We start from the raw sequence: 19,153 nt of genomic DNA, 5'->3' as shown, positions 1-19,153 counted from the left end.
TCTAACAACAACTGGATATTTTTGAGTTGCTTCGGTAGTCCCACATAACTCGACCCATGGTTTCACTTACACAAACAATATGTTAATTCAAACATATAATAAATAAACAGAATTTACTATGGTAATTATATTATTATCAAATGAATTATACCTTGTCACCAGTGGGAATGTATAAGGGGCGTCCACTCGGGGACATAAAAATGGTAGCCACCACCACGCCCACGACTGCAGCAGGAGCAAACAAGCATCAATTGACATCTAATCCAGGTTCGTCACTCGAAACAACTCCCGGTACAACATGGTCAACACGACTGATCCCCAAACTCAGTTGACCACATTCTTTGAAGTCAACCAGATGTAGTAGCCACTTTATATGTACCAAATTTCGAGATTTATTGGGCATTAAAATGCCCCCGATTATCCTTGGGATGAATGCTCGGACGTATTGTTCTTTTTTGAGGGCAATCGCGTGATCATCAAGTTTATTGAAATTATCTTTCAACCATTTCATCTTTATCTGGCCATCTTGAAACTTGTTTAGCAACTTCCCTAAAAATGCATCACAAAGGTTCCCCTTATCGGAATAACCACTGCCCCCGTAATGACTGGCCCATCCATCGCTAAACTGAGTTGTAAAGCTATGTCCTTGAGCGTGATTGTACACTCACTGCATGAAAGATGGAATGTGAGTGTTTCAAGTCTTCATCTTTCCACCAACGCACTGATAAGCGTGTGATCTAATTTACAACCCCTGAGCATATGAGACGTATGTAAGAATCCCACATCTTACAAATGATCATGAATTGCATTAGGTGCGCTCTTTGATAAATTGTGTATGAACCCCTTCAAATCTCGATCATCCACCTATTTATATCAAAAAAATAATTTAAAAATTTAAAATTAACTTAATTAAAATTAATAAAAATAAAATTTTTTCCTTACCATTGCCAATTGTGCAGTGGAAATGTGCTTGTTGTCGAAATGAATAAAAGAACTTGCCATTTGTGAAAATTAATCAAAATGAATAATTTATGAAATAAAAAAGTAAAACTAGAATATTTTTATACAAATTTATTGGAAAATTTTGAACTTATCTTGAGAGAATAGAGAGAATGGAGAGAATTGAATTTGAGTGAAAAGAGTGGAAAATGGTCTCGATATGTATAGAAAAAAGTTACTGTTGGACCATTTATAATTTTACCGTTGGTCTAATTTAAAATTTGACTGTTGTGAATTTACAGTTGGAAGAAAGCACGTCCACCTGCCAACTAAGAGGAAAACGCATCTAGCTGGGCGTGTTTTCCTGCCAACTGTGTGGAAAGCGCGTCCAACTAGGCATGTTTTCACTCACTCTCTCTCTCTTCAAAACTGGCCTAAAAGAACAACCTATTCGACCAAATATTTTTTTATCTTTGACATATTTCGCTCATTCAGTTAGGGGTGTTCAAACAGTTAACCGAACCAAACTAGTAATAACAGAATTAATTGAACTTTTTAATCCTTTAACCAAATCGAAATGTTTTAAAAAAAAATTAACCAAACCAAAATATTTTAGTTAATTCGGTTGGTTAACGGAATTAATTGAAAATTATATTTTTTTATTAAAATAAGTATAAAACATATAAAAAATAAATTAATGATTATCATTTAATCAAATTATCCGAATTAACCAAATTAAAACTACGTATATATTTATATTATTAAGTGCTAAGTTCGTTTAATTCAATTAATCATTAATCAATCTCTATTAAATTAGATCAATTAATCGAATTAAATCAATTTGGTGTAGTAATTCGATTTTAAAGAAATTTTTACACCCTTGTAATGGACGGAAGGGAAACTCAGTTTTTGAGTATGTCTAATTTTGTGAATTGAAAAAAGAGTAGTTTGAAAAAAAGGAAAAGCAAAATCCCCAAACTTATATTAGCGGAAGAGATTGTTTCTGTCATTCAGATTTGAATAGGAAAAAGAATAAAAACAACAGAAAATCTTCATTTCTTTCCTTGCACTGAGAAAATAATAAATCCTTGGAGAAAACCCAATTGAGCGCTGGAACCATCGAATTCGAAATACACTTGTACCTGTTCTTTTTTATCTCTTCATATAATTGGACTGAAATAAGCAGAAGAAAAAAGCGACGCGGAGTAACAAGAAGATGAAGCTTCAGCTTTACTTCACCTTCTCCTCCTATTGATTTTCGTCCCCCTTTTCATGGCCTCATCTCAACATCGCTGCGTTTTTGGTCTCTCCCTCTCTCTGATTTTCTTCTGATTTCTTAGATTGTTTTCTCTTTAATTGCCGAGGAAAATTTGTTTCCATTTATTAATTGTTAGCATCTTTTGTCTTCTTTTTGCTTAATGGATTAATGAAGTTCCTGAATTTTGCCATTTCTTTTGTGTCATTTTTGGTGTCAGTGGGGAATATACCATATGATGCTACTGAAGAACAGCTTATAGAAATCTGCAGGGAGGTTGGCCCTGTTGTTTCCTTCAGGTTTGCGTTTTTGTTTTACAAAATTCCAACATTTAATTTAATTCTTGGGGTTTTGAAAGTTCAGTTTGCTTAAATTGATTGCAGTATCTTGTAATGTTTTTAACTATGCCAGAAAAGAATATGTACTGGATTCAATTTGTTTTCAAGCAAACTGTGTTGCATAATTGATTTCGCTGCTTTAGTTGCATTTTTGACACTGATGGTTGGGAAAAGTATAATGGTTATGGAATTATGACGATATGATTGTAGAAAATTTAAAACTTTTTAATCTTGACGCTTAGGATAGGATTTATATTGTCAGGGAACCCGGAGTAACGCTAACACAGCCATTCAGTAAACGTGCTGATGTAGATAGATGTTCACCACTCGCTTCTAAAAATAATTTGGGTGCATGAACTAGGAAATATCTCCGTTTCTTTTATTAACTTGTGATGAGAAGGCATTTTGGAAGTTCTAAAGTTGAAACTAAGAATTTTGACCGGAATCATCCTTGGATCTACATGCTTCTTAACATTTGCATTAATTGCTGGTCCAGATTAAATGTTAAGGTTAGAAAAGTTACCTTTATGATTATTGATGGTTCGAAACACATAGGTCCACTGAAAGTGGCTGGGCATATGATACCTTAGTATTTATACCTTTGACCAATATAAAGTTTAAGGGCATGAAAGTTCAGAAGTTAGAGCACAAATCAATTTGATTGTTTTTAATTTGCACTTTTGTCCTTAGTTAACTACATATTTATGTGCTTTGTTTTTCTATGGTTGAAGTTCCAGCTGCGCTTTGTTTTTCTAAGATTTTCTTTATTAGCGTCTTTCATTTTTTAATTTCCCTCCATTTCAGACTGGTGATTGATAGAGAAACTGGCAAACCAAAAGGCTACGGGTTCTGTGAATACAAGGATGAGGAGACAGCTTTAAGTGCTCGACGGAATCTTCAAGGTTATGAGATCAATGGCCGGCAATTACGAGTTGATTTTGCTGAAAATGACAAAGGCTCTGATCGAAATCGGGAACAGGTGAACTATCCCTGGAACCTCTATTATTCTCTGTATCTTTTGTTTTTTTGGAAAGAATCATGAATTTGTCTCCGTTGTAGGTTCGTTTGTTGCACTTCCATTGTTCTAAATGTGATCAGATGAACATTGGTTTATGATGGCATTAGGACAGTATAGATAGCTTTTTAATATTTTTTATTTTGATTGATGTGATTTATTTCATTGTTGATCTGATTTAATTTAAGCCTAGAACTGCCCAATTTACCTTCTCCCTAATCAACTTGTGTTTGTGTTTTATCCAGACTCCAGAATTTCAGTTATCATGGATTTATCCGTGCGATTTTTTATGCTAAACCCTAGCTTCTGCTTTATGAACATTACAGTAATCTGTTGAAAGATAAAAAAGTATATATGCTCTTGCTGTAAATTATTCAATACTGTTCATTTTTAAATTACAAGGTTTTGGATTTTTAAATTCCTGTAAGATTTTTATTTTACTAGGGAATATTCCAATTCTTAAACATGCTATTAACAATTGCACTCATAAGAAAAGAAAAACTGCTTCAAACTTGGTATGCCCACATCATTGTCCCTTCTCAGGAGAAAGTGATAGAAAGGACAACTGAAATTGATGTAATTCTCCAACACCAACATCCCTTTTGAAAGAAAGAGAGAATAATCATCATCTCTAGGGGGCCTTTTATTTTTAACTCTTATGCAGGGTAAGAGGAAAATGAAAATTGTGATAAAGTTATTTTTGTCTATGTTACTTGGACTCTGGTTTGAGTGTGAAATATGGATATGTACCCAACACGGGTATGTTCAATCGTTTTCAAAATTTTTGTATGTACTTAGATGGACTTTAGAAGGCTAGACATGGGGTGTTGAACATAGGTACTTCAGTATATAGTAGAAATTCTATCACATGAAAGTATGCATAATATAATTAAAATGTAAATATTATACTAAACTAAAAGTTCTATTTAGTGGTAAAGATAATGTTTTAGTAATGTAAATAGCACGGGCTCAAATTCAACCACATGCAATTTTTTATTTGTTTTTTAAGAGACTAACATACGCTCAAATAGTATAAGTTATTTTAATTATGAAAAGGCATTCACAAAATTCCCCAAACCGAGTTGGTGCCTGGTTAACTTGTGACACCAACTCAGCCAGAGGGGCTTAAATAATAGTGTATATATATATAATATTAGACCAGTGAAAATGTTTGCTAATATGACTGCTGGCCAGTGAAATTTTATCATTTGGCTTGAACCATTATATTGGAGGATAAGCCTGCTGCATACTTCATGCTTGTAAAAAATCTGTGTTCTGTAACCTTGGTGATTCTTGAGGCTTATTTCATTGCAATAAAAGCAAATAAGTGAATTTTGTTTTATAGCAGGGTCGTAGTGGACCTGGAATAGCAGCAAATATTGGTTAGTATTTATGTTTCATTGGGCCATACCTCCCCCCCCCTTCCCTTTTTATTTTTCTTCCCTTAACTGAGACTTATAGATCCTCAAAAATAAGTTGGTGGTCCAGCAATCCAGGGTGAATCTGTCCAGCACCAGCCTATTGGTCTCCATTTGTCTATTACTGCTGCAGCTCTCATGGCTGGTGCTCTTGGTGGTGCGCAGGCTGGTCTGCAGCCTAATCAAAATGTTTTGCCAAACCAGTCTGCACCAGCCAGTGACCCCTTAACACTCCATCTTGCGAAAATGTCCAGGAGCCAGCTGAATGAAATTATGTCCGAGTTGAAGGTATGCTTTGACCAATATATACTGTTTACAAAGATCCATTTTGTTAATAATTTAATGGTATTTTATGTCTTTTCTTGACAGAAAATGGCTACACGAAATAAGGAACTAGCCCGTGAGCTGTTGCTTTCAAAACCCCAGTTGCTGAAAGCTATTTTTCAGGTTTGCTTCATTGTTGGAATTTATAAACAAAAAAAAAAAAAAGCGAAGAGATAGTCTTTGTTCTAGTTAGAAGTTCCATCTCATAATTTTCAACCTTTGGCCACTTTCTTTAAAAGCTCTAAATTCCAAAAAGAAATGAATTTATTGCTCAAAAATCAGGCCTTCTTAATTACAATCAATAAACCCTTTAATTTCTTTTAGGTTTTTATCTTAATTCTCCTCCACTAAATCTTATATCCCAGTCACAACTGGATTGAGGTCCTTTCTAACCCGACATGGAACTGACAATTTCCGTATAACGAGATTCCTCCCTAGCTCTTTTATCATGACCAGGGATTTAAATTGCGGTCGCGGTCGCGTTTTCGGTCGCATTGCGTTTATCACGGTTGCGGACATAACGGATGCTATTGCGGTCATTGCAGGTATCGCGGTCGTGAATTTTACATTACTTATTGTGTATTGCGGGTATAGCGGGTTTCGGCAGTAGCGGTTTCGGACGGTGCCGTTACCGCTATATAACGGCCGCTATTTCGGTAACGGACCGCTATTTAAATCCCTGATCATGACAACAATCATCTGATTTGTCTTCCTTGTCAAGTGGAGAAAGTACTTGTTCTTTCTTATGTTTATTTTCCAAGCTTAAAAATACTATGAACAGAATAATGCTTCTTTCGTTCTTTATCTGGACTTCGCTATTTTTATGTGGGAAAAAGATGATTTATCTTTGTAAGTGTATGCAATATGTGTTTGCAATGGTAGTTTCTTTTCTTCCTCAGCATACAACTAGGTTTCAGACATGTATATTCTTGCATGCAACTACTGTGCAATTTTAGTTTCTTTTGCAAACTGTAACTTGTCTGCATTTGGTTGAATTATTAAATGTAAAGGTTAGAAAATTGAAGTAGTTTTCTTAATAAAATTATGATTTAATATATAAAAAATTGAATAATATTAATTTAGCCCCATAGTCTTTGATTTGTGCCCTTTGTTTTAGACTCAGTTTGTAGCAGAATTAATTGAGAAATTATTAACTTTTTTAACAACAAAAGGCATTTGTTAGAAAGTCAATCAAAATAAAAAGGTATTATTTGTCTTTGCCAAGTTTTACACCCTTAACTTTAAGACACTTTTATCTGTAAGGAAAAATATAGATCTGGTCTTACATCTTTCACTTTGCTTTTCAGGCACAAATAATGCTAGGAATGGTCACCAAAGAAGTGGTTCGTTTCATTGTCTCAAAAAAGTTTTGTTAGCTTGTTCATATAAAGTTCATATAATGTATAATATATATATTGTTGTATTTACAGTTGCAGATGCCAAACATTCAACAGCCTCCTGGTCAACTAGCAGAGATTTCTATACAAGATGGTCAGCATAGTAAGCAGCCAATAGCACAAACTCTACATCAGAAAGCTCAGACTGGCTTGATCCCTAAAGTACTAGAAGGTCAAATGTCTGCTATGCCTCTTAATTCTTTAGCTCACTACCAATTTTCTGCAACTGTGCAATCAACTTTACATCCTCGAACGCAGCTTCCACAATATTCCTGCAATCATGTTCTACCACCAGCTGCTTCACAGTCTTTTGTTCCCCAACTTCCTTCCCAAAACCCCCTTGCCAGACCACAAATTCGGGTGACAAAATCCTCATCTTTGAACCAGCATCTGCAGACATCATTGCCACACTCGGGACAGCTTGCAACTGCTAATTTAAGTCGCAACAATCTAATGGTATCGCCAAATGCGGTCATGCAGTCAACTCCTTTGCCTACTCCCTTACCAGATTCTGGATTTCAGGTACAAATATCTTTTACCAACTTAAATGGTTTATGTTAATTACATGTTTGCATCTTAGATTGTGTTCTCCTTTGTTACTTTAAATCTAGGCTATGTTCTTTTGAGAAAAATCTTCAAATCATTGGATTTGAAATTCTAAGAATTTGCAGCACTGTAAATATTATGATCTCTCTTTTCTTCTTTTAGAGTAGCTTAACAAGAAGAATTAGTTATTTCGATTGTTTTAAAATTCAAATAGTTAATAAGAAGAATTAGTTCTCTTTTTAGGGTAGCATGTTTTTGAGTAGTTAACTAGAAGAATTAGTTATTTCCATTGTTCTAAAATTCAAATAGTTAATAAGATTCTCACTCTCAGTGTAGTATAACAATGGTTGGTTGCTTTTAGTATCCTAGAGTGGTGCATTAACTTTTTTTTTTAATTACAGCCTGGTCCATCAATAACACCAGTCTTTGCAGAGAAGTCAAGTGCGGTTCACTGTCCTTCAGCAGCAATAAATAGGCCATCAAAAATGGTAAAATTAGATGATGGAAGTAGCAGCTCTTCCTCAACAGGGGCTTTGAATATATCCAATGCAAGTGGTTCCCGAATATCACAAACATTTGGTGTTGATTCAACACTTTTCAATAAAATAACTAGATCAGAAGAGGTGCAATATGCTGAGAAGCCGGTTTCTCAGGTATAATCAGTGATAGCAGAAGTTACAACAATGCATACTGTATTGTGAGTTCCTTTTTTATTTGTTATTGCTTAAACCTAAAATGGCAGGTCATTCTTGAGGGTTAAGTGGAAGGGTTGGTATCGGTTTCATGCAAAAGAAACATAGTTTCTCAAATTATAACTTCTTGATTTAGTTTGTTATTGGGGCTAGATGCATGCATCGCAGTCCTGATGTCTATTTAATCATTTGCTGAACTGCAAACATGAAGCGAATAAAAATTAACCATCCCAAACGTATTGATTAAGTGAATTTAATCAAGTTAATGATATGCATAAAAATGGTTAAGGTTGTAATTTAAATGTGGTCCTATGTTAAACTATTTCCTCTGATCTCATTGTTCGAAAGACTTAAATCTGTGCTGTTTTAATTATGCCTAAATAGATGGAAAGTGAGGTTTATACAAGTTCAAACTTGTTATCAAATGTATGGTTTTTGTAGTACTTTCAATTTCAGACCATCAGGTCCGATGTGTTTTGTCTGGTTAACCAACTTTAATATTATTATCTATCTCAGTTTCTTGTAACTGTAAATCTCTTGACTTTTAGAGAGATGTAGAAGTAGGTTAAGAAAAATAGTTTATCAATGCTTTCTTGTGTCATATCATCTTTCACTGTTGACTAAATAAGATATGACAGAGTCTATATATGTTGCCACAAATGGATTCTAAGGTTACAGTTTGATCCTTCAAGGACTTTATAAATGCTTGCTGTCTACTGCAATAGGAACTTTCTATCTTCATGCCATATATTCACTAGGACCTGTTAACATCTCTAATGACCAAATTGTCAAGGACAAGCACTAGTCACCACAACAGTTTTGTGGTACGGAAGTAATGCTATGCATATCTGTATCTGAAAAACATGGCATACTTTTAATAAAATTTGCACGATTTTGTGCAAATCATAGTTCAATATGATTGATTTGATAATAAATCACATAATTCATGTTGAACTAACCAATGCTATTGTAGTATGGCGTGATCTCACATCCTGTTGCTCTTTGTCAGCCACAACTCGCACCTGATATGGAGTCTGTTTTACTACAGCAAGTGCTAAGCCTAACACCGGAGCAGTTGAGTTCATTGCCACCTGAACAACGCCAACAAGTCATTCAACTTCAACAGGCATTGCGACAAGATCAGATGCAGGCATCATAGCTAGCAGACTTCCAATGCAAGGTGTTGTCTTCCATCATCTTTTAACTTACTGGAAGGAGTAGCACTCTGCTGTCTATTCATTGTTTTCTGAATGCGTGTAAAATTATTTTATTAAAATTATTTTATTTTTGCAGAAGAATACAGTTCTAGATTTGTTAATCAAATAAGCATAGACCATGAATGTAACATTTATAAGCTTGTTACGAGAATATAGGAATAGGAGAAAAAAGAACCAAAAGAATTTTGTATTATTTTCTCGTTGTTTGTTTTTGGATTGCCGTTTGGCTTTACCTTTTGCCTAACTTGGGACCTGTGGACTTAGGTAGTTAGCTGTGTATCAACTAAAAATTTTCGGAATTTTAGTTCAATTTTGGTTTATTCTGTATGCATGTTTGATTCTCCCGGGTTCAAATATGTGTCTGGAATGCTATTTGGCTTTTACCTATTGCCCGACTTTTAGTTAATTACACCATGAATTCCTAAAACTTTTTATTTAAATTAGTCTTCGCTTTAATGTTCGAAATACCTGATATTAGGTTTCTATGTTTGCAACAAATATAATCGATTTCAATTAGTAGGATTTAGCAACTTATCATGACCTTGGAAGAGTCAAATTTAATTTTCAACATAGCCTTTCGATATTGTATAATTTGATATTTTCTAGGTAAGTTTAAAAGTGTGGCATGATGTCTATTTTCGTTTATCCATGTTAGTCTCGTATTACTCCGGATTAATTGCTTTGGTCAAGGATTTGTGCTTAATACTAATCAAGAGCATATTGGATAAATATCATCATATCACTTGGGGGTGATGGATTTTCCTTAACCACTAATAGGTGTCTATTTGTGATATATTTTGAGTCCTTTTACTCGTGTTTTAGTGTTATTTTAGTATTTAGTACTTAGGTTGTAACGTAATAAATATAGTTGTTTGATTTTTTTTTAACAGTATAGAAGAAAATCAATTAAGCTCCTACGTTTGATGTGGCACAATGGTTGGTTAAAATTTTTTATTTCACAGGAAATTCCACGTGGAATTTTATTACAGTTGTTAAAAAAATTAAATCATGTTATATTTCAAACAAAGAAACCCTTCAACCGCATTGGGTAAAATCAGATTGAACCGACAAAATCTAAAAGTTGCGACACATTTCTATCAAAGAAATCGTACAGACTTATTGTATTCAAACCCCGATACGAATCGAACCTAGAACATAACCCATTCTATGAATCGAAACCTAATCAGAAAACCCATCTTTTGATTCGAAACCCAAAAATCCTAATCCCAAAATCAAGTTGTTCCTTCCAAAACCTAGAACGATAACTGATTGTTTGAATCTAACCCTAATTTCTGAAACCCAAACAGCTAACTCCTTATTGAAATCAAAACCCTAATTCTCTAAACCCCCAAACCCCTTTCATATTTTGAAGAAGTCGCAGGGTCGAAGCAAAATCGAATTGGTAGTGTTAGCTGTGGTGAAGTGGCTATGATAGCAACAAGATAAGCCTTTTTAAACAACTTAAAAGATTGAGATGCCTTCTGTTGTGTCTGTTTTCAACAGACTCATGGTCCCAGCTTCTGCAAGTGGCTATACGCGGACCGTATCTTTATGTTAAAGCTTAGTTTGTTTAGTATATTCCAAAAGAACCAGTAGATTCTCTTCTTTAGATATATGGGAAAATAATATTAAAATAATCATTATTATATTATTTGAACCGCCATAGTTTGTCTTTTGTGTGTAATTTTTATTATTTGATTTGAGATGTGTTAAATCTGAGAATATTGATATACTATAATATAATAATGAAGTATATATTTTATCATGTTTGTTGCAGAATGACGGGGGATGCAGGAAAAATATATGTATTAAGATATATGTATTAAGATATTTCTTTTGTGGGAACTTTGGTATAAATCCTAAATGTGATTATGTAGGAGGGACCGTAGAGAAATTCCAAGTTGACCCTGATTTGTTATGCTATTGGGGCATAATAAATAATGTAAAAGACTTGGGTTATGGGGGTAAATTTTGTATTTACTATGAGGTCCCAAATGTAGTCTTTAATGGAAATACCTTAGTCCTAGTTCATGTTGGCAACAGTGAGGCAAATGTCAAACATTTTAGAACATAGATTTGATGTAAATCTTTGTGGCAGATAGTATTGATGATGTTGATGGAGAAGTACCTGCAGGAATTAATATAGATGTTTGTGGGGGTAGTGGGAATATTGATGAGGGAATTAATACAGAGGTTGGTGGGGGTAATAGATTTAATAAAGTTTAGGGACAGGTGGCGGTGAGGGAATAATGATGAGGTGGGTCAAGGAATTAATATTGATGTGGGTTAGGGAAGGGTAGCTGTTGGCATTGTTGAAGATGCAGGTGAAGAGGTGTGGGAAGACTGTTGAAAATCAGGTATTGATTTTGAAGCTAAGGGTGAAGAAACAGGTGCCGGTAATGATGATAATGTTGAAGGGGATAGGGTTGTGGGAGATGATTTTTTAGGGAAAGATACTGAAAATGTTCATGAGGGCGAGGTTGATGGCCATGAAAGTGAGTACATGGACTCATCAGATCCAAGAGAAGATGGGGACAATGAGAAGGGTGATGATTAACTGAGGACACCATACGATGGGTAGAACTCTATAGGACATATGTATGACTCTAAATGTGTAATCCCTATATGGGAAATAAGGCTTAGGTTCCTAGATATATTTAAGGATGCTGTCAAGAAATATGCCTTCGCTAAGGGAGTGTAGTTAAGGTTCACAAAGAATGAACCAGGAAGAACAAGAGTATGTTGTAACCAAGGGTGCCCTTGGAAGTTTTATGCTAGTTATGTCAGTAGGCATAATTGTGATATTGTCAAAACATACACTCCTGTTCGTAAGTGTTATAAGATAAGTAAAAACACTTTGTTGTCTTTATATTAGTAAATATTAAATAATATTTACGGATTCACTCGTCGAATTTGTGATCTTGAAATTACTGTTTTCTACATCACATAAAATGAGTTAATACAACTCTCTTCCCTTAAGAAATTTCGTTATCGAAATTTTTACCTAAGAGTAAGTTTGGATATTATGATTTCATCAATTTTTTAGTTTTCCAAGTAACTTCTTTGATACCGTGTCAATGCCACAGTATTTTTACTAATGGTATCCGTATATTTCTCAGTTCTTTAACTTCCCGAGTTAGAATTTTAATCAATTTTTCACGCATGGTCTGTAATACAGTTCTTAAGTGTTGAACGTGTAACAGCCCGTTTTCAGTCAAATCGGAACAGTAGTTTTGTGATCACAAATTTAAGGTCGAAAAATTTATTTTATATTATTTTATTGCCTACAGCATGATAGTAATACCGTAGAAAATTTTCGTTAAGAAATTTTACTGTTTACATGCTCAATTTGATGAAAAAGACTAAATCGCGTAAAGTGTAAAAGTTGAGTTCTAGTAGCTAAATGTATTAAATAGTTATAGAACCTTAAAGTTTAAGTTCTTATATGGTAATTAGACCATAAATAGAGATAGTGGATGCACATGGCTTGGTATAAGTGTAATTAGAAATGTTTTTAAAGGTTAATTAAGTAATTTGCAAAATAAAGCTAAAACTAATAAAATAAAATAAGCCATCATATTTATTCTCATCTCTTACAACTGAAATTAAGAAAGTATGGAAGCCATGGAAGCTTGAAGTTTCAGCAAAAAAATTTACCTTGCATTGGTATGAATTTTTGTCCTATTTTTAATTATTTCTATATTTTCGGGATCGTTGTAGCTTAATCTAGCTAGCCCGGTGACTAATTTGTGAAACTGTTATCAGGATTTTAACATTAACGAATATACATGAGTTTTGATTTTTGATGATAGAAAATGAATATTGGTTGTTAAATAAACAACTTTTGTTAAGAGATTTTTGATTGAATTGTCAATTAAGGACTAAATTGAAAAATAGAAATTTTACATGGTTACTTTATGAAATAAATGAAATATAGGGCTTGCTAGGGACCTAATTGATATTTGACAATAGTGGGTTGTGGTGGAATTTCATGAATTTTCATTTTTATGAGCTATGGACTAAATTGCAAAGGAATTAATAATATATGGGTAAAATGATAATTTTCTAAAATATTTTTTGGGCTAAATTGAGTTAAATTTATCCGTATAGATCAATACAAACCTTGTACGACTTTAGATCAGGGCAAAGAGAAAGTCTCGAATTAATCGCCTCTATATCTACGTACACTCGTCGAGGTAAGTTCATGTAATTAAATCGTGTTTATATGTTTAAATTGAATTATACATGTGTTATGAAATGTCATATATATACCGATTGCATATGCAACGACATACGATGATTACCGAGCCCCATTTGAACTTTAAGAATTTGTAGGATACAAATGACATGTAATTAGAGTTTACATGATTTGAGTTTACATGATTTGAGTATTGGTCCTAAGCGTCCTATCGATGGCTGAGGTCCTGCATGTGTTGCGGATACTCTATAGCAAACTCAACTTCCTACTTAGGCAGTAAACCCGACAATTTTACAGGAAATAGATCCGTGAATTCGCACACTATCCGTACTCGATCAACTTTCGTTTCAGATACTCTAGAGTTTAGAATATAAGCTAAAAATGCATTACAACCTTTTCAGATCAATTTCTGTGCAGACACTGCTAAAATCATACTTGATGCAAAATCAGGTTTATCAGATTTAATAGAAATCAATTCACCATTCTGACATCTTAAATTAATTCATTTCTGTCTGCAATTCACTACAGCATTGTGTATCGTCAGCCAATCCGTTCTCAAAATAAAGTTAAACTCATTAAAATGCAATAACATCAAATCAACGAGAAAGTTGTAGTCCTAAATTTTCAATGGTCATTGTTTGCAAACTAGATCAACTATGACACTTTGACCTAATAAGTTCGTTACTTTAACGACACAATCAGTTGACTTAACTGGTAAAGTCTTTTCCGTTATTAATGTAGGCGTACATATGAATATGTAGACCCAGGGTTAATTAATACATACACAATAACATCAAAGATAAAAAAAGTACCAGCAATAACATCAAAAGCCAAGGCCTCTTTGCGTGCACGAATTACATAAGCTTTGGCAGGAGCTCGAGCTTCAAATCGAACTAGTGTATCTTTGGTTCTGATTGTACTAACTTTTGTTGATCCACTATTTCCTGGTTTTCTGTATTTCATAGGAGTAACAACAGGCTTTACATTCTGGTCTTCGTTCAAATCAGCTCGATTCGGGCAGTCTTTCATATATTGATCAAGAGATCCACAAACAAAATAGGACCCGCCTTTCAATCTACATAACCTAGAATGATTCCGGCCTCAATGGTTGCATTCAAGTCTAATAATATTCCGAACATTACCTACACTAGCTACTGAAGTTGTCAGTGGTCTCATATTAATCTATTTTGATCTATCTTTTCCAGAAAACCTTGATGGTGTTGAAAAATGACTACCAGATTCTTTCGTTTTCTCCAATGGGGAAGTAGAAAACGCTCTGGATGTATTTTTCTTATTAAAGTCACGAGTTTTCTTTTCATTCTGTTTCCTGTGGTTGTATACTTTTTCCATTTTTCTGAGCTCGATTAGATAAAACTACGAACTCATGGATTTCCATTGCACCAACCAACATCTTGATCTCATCGTTTAATCCATCTTCAAAATGGAGACACATTTATTTTTCAGTAGACACAATCTCACGAGCATGTTTACTGAGCTGTACCAACTCACACTCGTATTCAACAATTGATCTAAATATCGAATCCAACCTCTGCATTCGCTACAACAGTTAGAGTCGACCACCAATGAAAATTCTCATCTTTTAAAAGTGATACTGCATACCTCAGATGATCCTCGAGAAGACACAACATCTCATCTAAAACTCTCTATGTGTGTTCTAACTAGTATTCAGCTTTAGTCGGGTCATCACTCATATTACCGCAAAACTCTTTGGCCCCATATTTTTGAACTTTATCAATAAAAATCCTATGGATATTCTATCGTATAAGGCTTTGAGGACGAGGGACGAGGGGGTAGAGGTTGTTGAGCCGCGAGATTAACTCTCATATAAGCAGTAAACATGTCATTCATCATATGGAGAAAGGCACCTTGAGCCTCCTCCCTGGGCCTTTGCAACTTAGGCAAATTTTGAGCAGCTCCTTGATTGATGGCTGAAATATAAATCTATACCTCGTCGAAATTTTCTCGATCGGATTCAGTTGACATATTTTATTTATACAAAAACAAGTCAACTGATAAGGAGTCATCACACTATCACAAGTTATAAAGTGGCAGGTATCACTAGACTCAATACATGCTACGTTCGATCCTAGAACTGACTAAACCGTAGCTTTAATACCACTAAATGTAACACCCTATACTTGGTCCGGTCACCTAACCCGAGCTATAAGGTATTACAACTGTAAAACATCAACATTATTTTCTATCTCAATATAAATGATCAAACATTTCATAACATAATATAATTACAATCATTTAATGATAATCCATCATAATTGAGCGCAAGAAGCTAATAAAATAACATAAGAATAAATTGGACTAATCTAAAAATTTTACAAAAATTCAGGTAAAAAGTGTAAACAAGGGTCACACGGTAGTGTGGCCAGGCCATGTGACAAGGCTAAGGCCGTGTGGTCCCATAACATGGTCATGTGCCTAGGCAGTGTAACTAACTGTTGCCGTGTGGACAAACCTGCACCAAAATTAAGCAGACCACATGGCCGTGTCATGTAACCTTATGAGACACACGATCATGTGGTAGATCGTATACAGGTCGTGTGTGTATGAAAGTACCTTCTAAACAAGAAATTTCAACCTAAATTACTTATACCATAAGTCATGCAATTGTCAGCCAACAAACCTACAAAAAATGTACCAAAACATGCGAAAACATACCAAATAATAATAAACCTAAGTGCCTAACCAATATGCCCTCATTGACACCATAATTCAAACATAAGCATCAACCAACTGAACCTGAACAAAACTAACTTTAACCATTTAATTTTCAGTAGACACTGTTTGCAAACTAGATCAACTATGACACTTTGACCTAATAGGTTCGTTACTTTAAGGACATAATCAGTTGATTCAACTAGTAACCTCTTTTCCATTATTAACGTAGTGGGTATATATGAAAGTGTTAACCCAGGGTCAATTAATACATACACAATAACATCAAAGATAGAAAAGTTACCAGCAATAACATTAGGAGTTGAGGCCTCCTCGCGTGCATAGATTTCATAAGCTCTGGCTGGAGCTCGAGCTTCAAATCGAACTACTTTTATCTTTGGTTCCACTTCTACTAACTTATGTAATGCCACTATTTCCTGGTTGTCTACCTCTCATAAGATATTTAATAAAAATATTTGCGGGTTCGATTTATAGAAACGAGGTCCCAATACCTCATTTTTTAAAACCACTTTACTTTAGGGACAAACCACTTATACTTAACTATTCGTCCAAATAGAAAAAGTATTAGATTAAAGTTCTATATAATACTATATTAGACTCGTAAATATTAAATAATTATATTTATAGACCCATTCGTCGAATTTGTGGTCCCAAAATCATTGTTTTTTATACCACTTAAAACGAGTTGTTACACCGCTCCTACTCTGGTTTTGGTTACGCATACAGTAGATGGGAAATTTTCAAATGTATGACAATCTCCAAAGTAAACACATGAAATGTTCTCGAATTGATTTAGCTATTGTCCTGCCATGTTAGTATTGAAACCATTATTAGTAAAATTCTTCAGCATATTGTTCATAGGAAATACTTGAGTTGCTAATGAAGTGAATACATCAACTTCACGTACTCCTGCTACTCTTTTTCCAGTGGCTGATCAATTGGTCGACCATTGATAATTGTTGCTAGAAATTCTCTCAAGAATCTCATAAGCCTCATTATATGATTTTAAAAGAAGGGCTCCATTTGCAGATGCATCTGCAACCATTCTAGTGTGTGCGTTAAGACCATTGTAGAAAGTCTCCAACTGGATACAATACGGAATACCATGATGTGGACACTTCCATAACAACTCCTTGAAACGTTTCCATGCCTCATATAAGGATTCATCATCGTGTTGTTGCAACATAGTAATTTCATTCCTAAGCTTGACATTCTTACTTGGTGGAAAATACTTCATCAGGAATCGTTCAACCAATAACTACCAAGTACTTATTGAACTAGGCGGTAAAGAATTCAGCCATGCTCATGCTTTGCCGTTAACGAGAATGGAAATAGTTTCAACCTAAATGCATCTTCTATGACTCCTGCTAATTTAAATGAATCACTCACCTCCATAAACAATCGAAGGTGAAGGTGTGGATCTTCAGTGGGTGTCGCATTAAATTGTCCCACCGTTTGAAGCATTTGAAACATTACTAGTTTCAATTCAAACTATTGTGCCTTAATCTCGGGTCTTACAATCCCTGGATTGAACTCATGAAAGAGTGGCACAACATATTGACGGATAGTAAGGTCTTTGTCATCAACAACAAGGATCTGATTTTGAGTATTACTCGCTGCATCTTCTCTTTAATTAAGATTCATATCTGCGGTTTGTGCGGTTTGTATCTGGGTTGCTTGTCTTCTTCTTTGTCGAAAGGTGCATTCTATTTCAAGGTCAATTGATAATAGATCAATGATTCATTTTATGTTCATAAACACTTGAAAAATAAAACAAATAAATTAAATAAAAAATAATTGAAAAATAAAAATAAACCAAATTGTAAAATAAAATTCACAAATAATGAATAAACATTAAAAATCCTCGATAACGACACCAAAAACTTGGTTCCCTAAAATGTGCAAGTATACACAATCATTAACAAGTAATAAAGTTATAAGTATTGAATTATCATCTCCACAAGGATTGTATATGAAAGGCAAAATATTTATGAAATTAGTAAATACAATTTGGTAAAGGGAAATAATAAAAGGTGATTTGAATCTACTATCACTAAATTAATTCTAAAAAATTATCAAGGAAAACAAAATATTATCAGAAAATTAAAAATAACAATCACAAGATTTACAGCTATGGCATGAAAAAGCCAGATTACTTACTTTTCCTTTAATTAATAGTATTTAAAACTATGTTGACAATGTTATGGTAAATCCGTTGGCAAATCAATCAAACATGCACCATTCAAATATTTTGTCCACTAATTACCATCTTGTTTGGATGAAATAATTAATTCAAATGTTTTCTAATACTTTATAATGCAAGAATAACATACACGATTTTATTTGAATGAGTAAGCAAATGATGCATAGAACATATCAACAAAGTAGAAATAATATTAAACAAAGAAATGCAATTAATCTAGCATCAACCAAAATTAAGCCATAAAATTTTAATTGAAAACAAAAGAATAAAAAGCGATCATGTTTATCAACTTAACATAAGTAAAGAGAAAAAGAGAGATGCTAGAGCCAATTGTGTGGATTTATTGACACTATTGTGTTTATAAACTTGTCAAAGACCTTTAGCAACTAATCGCCCTTTTTATATTTGTTCATTACCATCCATGCCGATTTTCTTTTTGAAGACCCACTTACACCCTATGGGTTTAATACCTTCAAGTGGGTCAACTAATATCCATACCTGGTTTTTTGACATGGAATCATCTCAGACCTCATGGCCTCAAGCCATTTATCAGAATCTAGGCTCCCAATTGTTTCTTGATAGGTCCTAGACTCATCTTGATCTATAAGTAGAATATCACCATGTGTTGTAATAAGAAATCCATATCTCATAGGTACATGGCGTTCCATTAAAAATCTTCGTGGTAGTTGTGTTTTGAGAATAATTGGTTGTTTCGCAATAATTTGTGGAACCTGTTGTTATTTAATATCTGGTTTAGTGATCTACTGTTCCTCTCAGATTTCTCTGAGTTCAATTTTTCTACCACTTTCTTTTTTAGAGACAAGTTCTCTATCAAGGAAAACTCCTATTCGAGCAACAAACACTTTGTTCTTGGTAGGATTGAAGAAATAATATTCTTT

The 19,153-nt window shown here is 34.0% G+C and overlaps 1 protein-coding gene and 1 non-coding gene across 6 annotated transcripts; both read left to right on the top strand.

Moving 5' to 3' along the window:
- Positions 1-1,830: 1,830 nt before the first annotated feature.
- On the top strand, positions 1,831-9,461 carry LOC107889722 (cleavage stimulating factor 64). Of its 5 annotated transcripts, none has more exons than XM_016814288.2 (10): positions 1,831-2,242; positions 2,415-2,493; positions 3,337-3,511; positions 4,896-4,929; positions 5,036-5,253; positions 5,335-5,412; positions 6,597-6,632; positions 6,720-7,208; positions 7,634-7,885; positions 8,934-9,461. In XM_016814288.2, the coding sequence occupies exons 1-10, from the start codon at positions 2,212-2,214 to the stop codon at positions 9,081-9,083; spliced, it is 1,542 nt and encodes a 513-aa protein (XP_016669777.2). In that variant the 5' UTR covers positions 1,831-2,211; the 3' UTR covers positions 9,084-9,461. The 5 variants fall into 5 exon arrangements, with proteins under 5 accessions (XP_016669777.2, XP_016669760.2, XP_016669768.2 ...); XM_016814271.2 differs by having other exon boundaries at positions 1,856-2,242; positions 5,024-5,253; XM_016814279.2 differs by having other exon boundaries at positions 1,856-2,242; positions 4,893-4,929.
- Positions 9,462-17,151: 7,690 nt separating this feature from the next.
- On the top strand, positions 17,152-17,258 carry LOC121218838 (small nucleolar RNA R71). Its single transcript, XR_005915314.1, has one exon. It is a non-coding gene; the product is annotated as a small nucleolar RNA R71 (small nucleolar RNA).
- Positions 17,259-19,153: the final 1,895 nt, after the last annotated feature.

The sequence above is a fragment of the Gossypium hirsutum genome, chromosome D06, assembly GCF_007990345.1.
Source record: "Gossypium hirsutum isolate 1008001.06 chromosome D06, Gossypium_hirsutum_v2.1, whole genome shotgun sequence".
In the NCBI taxonomy this organism is placed as follows: Eukaryota; Viridiplantae; Streptophyta; class Magnoliopsida; order Malvales; family Malvaceae; genus Gossypium; species Gossypium hirsutum.
The sequence above is the reverse complement of the archived record's forward strand: the minus strand, read 5'-3'. Positions and strand labels throughout refer to the sequence as shown.

What these genes read in the sequence shown, in the direction of transcription:
- LOC107889722 (XM_016814263.2), top strand. Translation starts at nt 2,212, where the DNA reads ATGGCCTCATCTCAACATCGCTGCGTTTTTG. An exon ending in CTGATCGAAATCGGGAACAG is followed by an intron (nt 3,512 to 4,892) that starts GTGAACTATCCC and finishes TTTGTTTTATAG; the next exon opens with CAGGGTCGTAGTGGACCTGG. An exon ending in GAATGGTCACCAAAGAAGTG is followed by an intron (nt 6,633 to 6,719) that starts GTTCGTTTCATT and finishes TTGTATTTACAG; the next exon opens with TTGCAGATGCCAAACATTCA.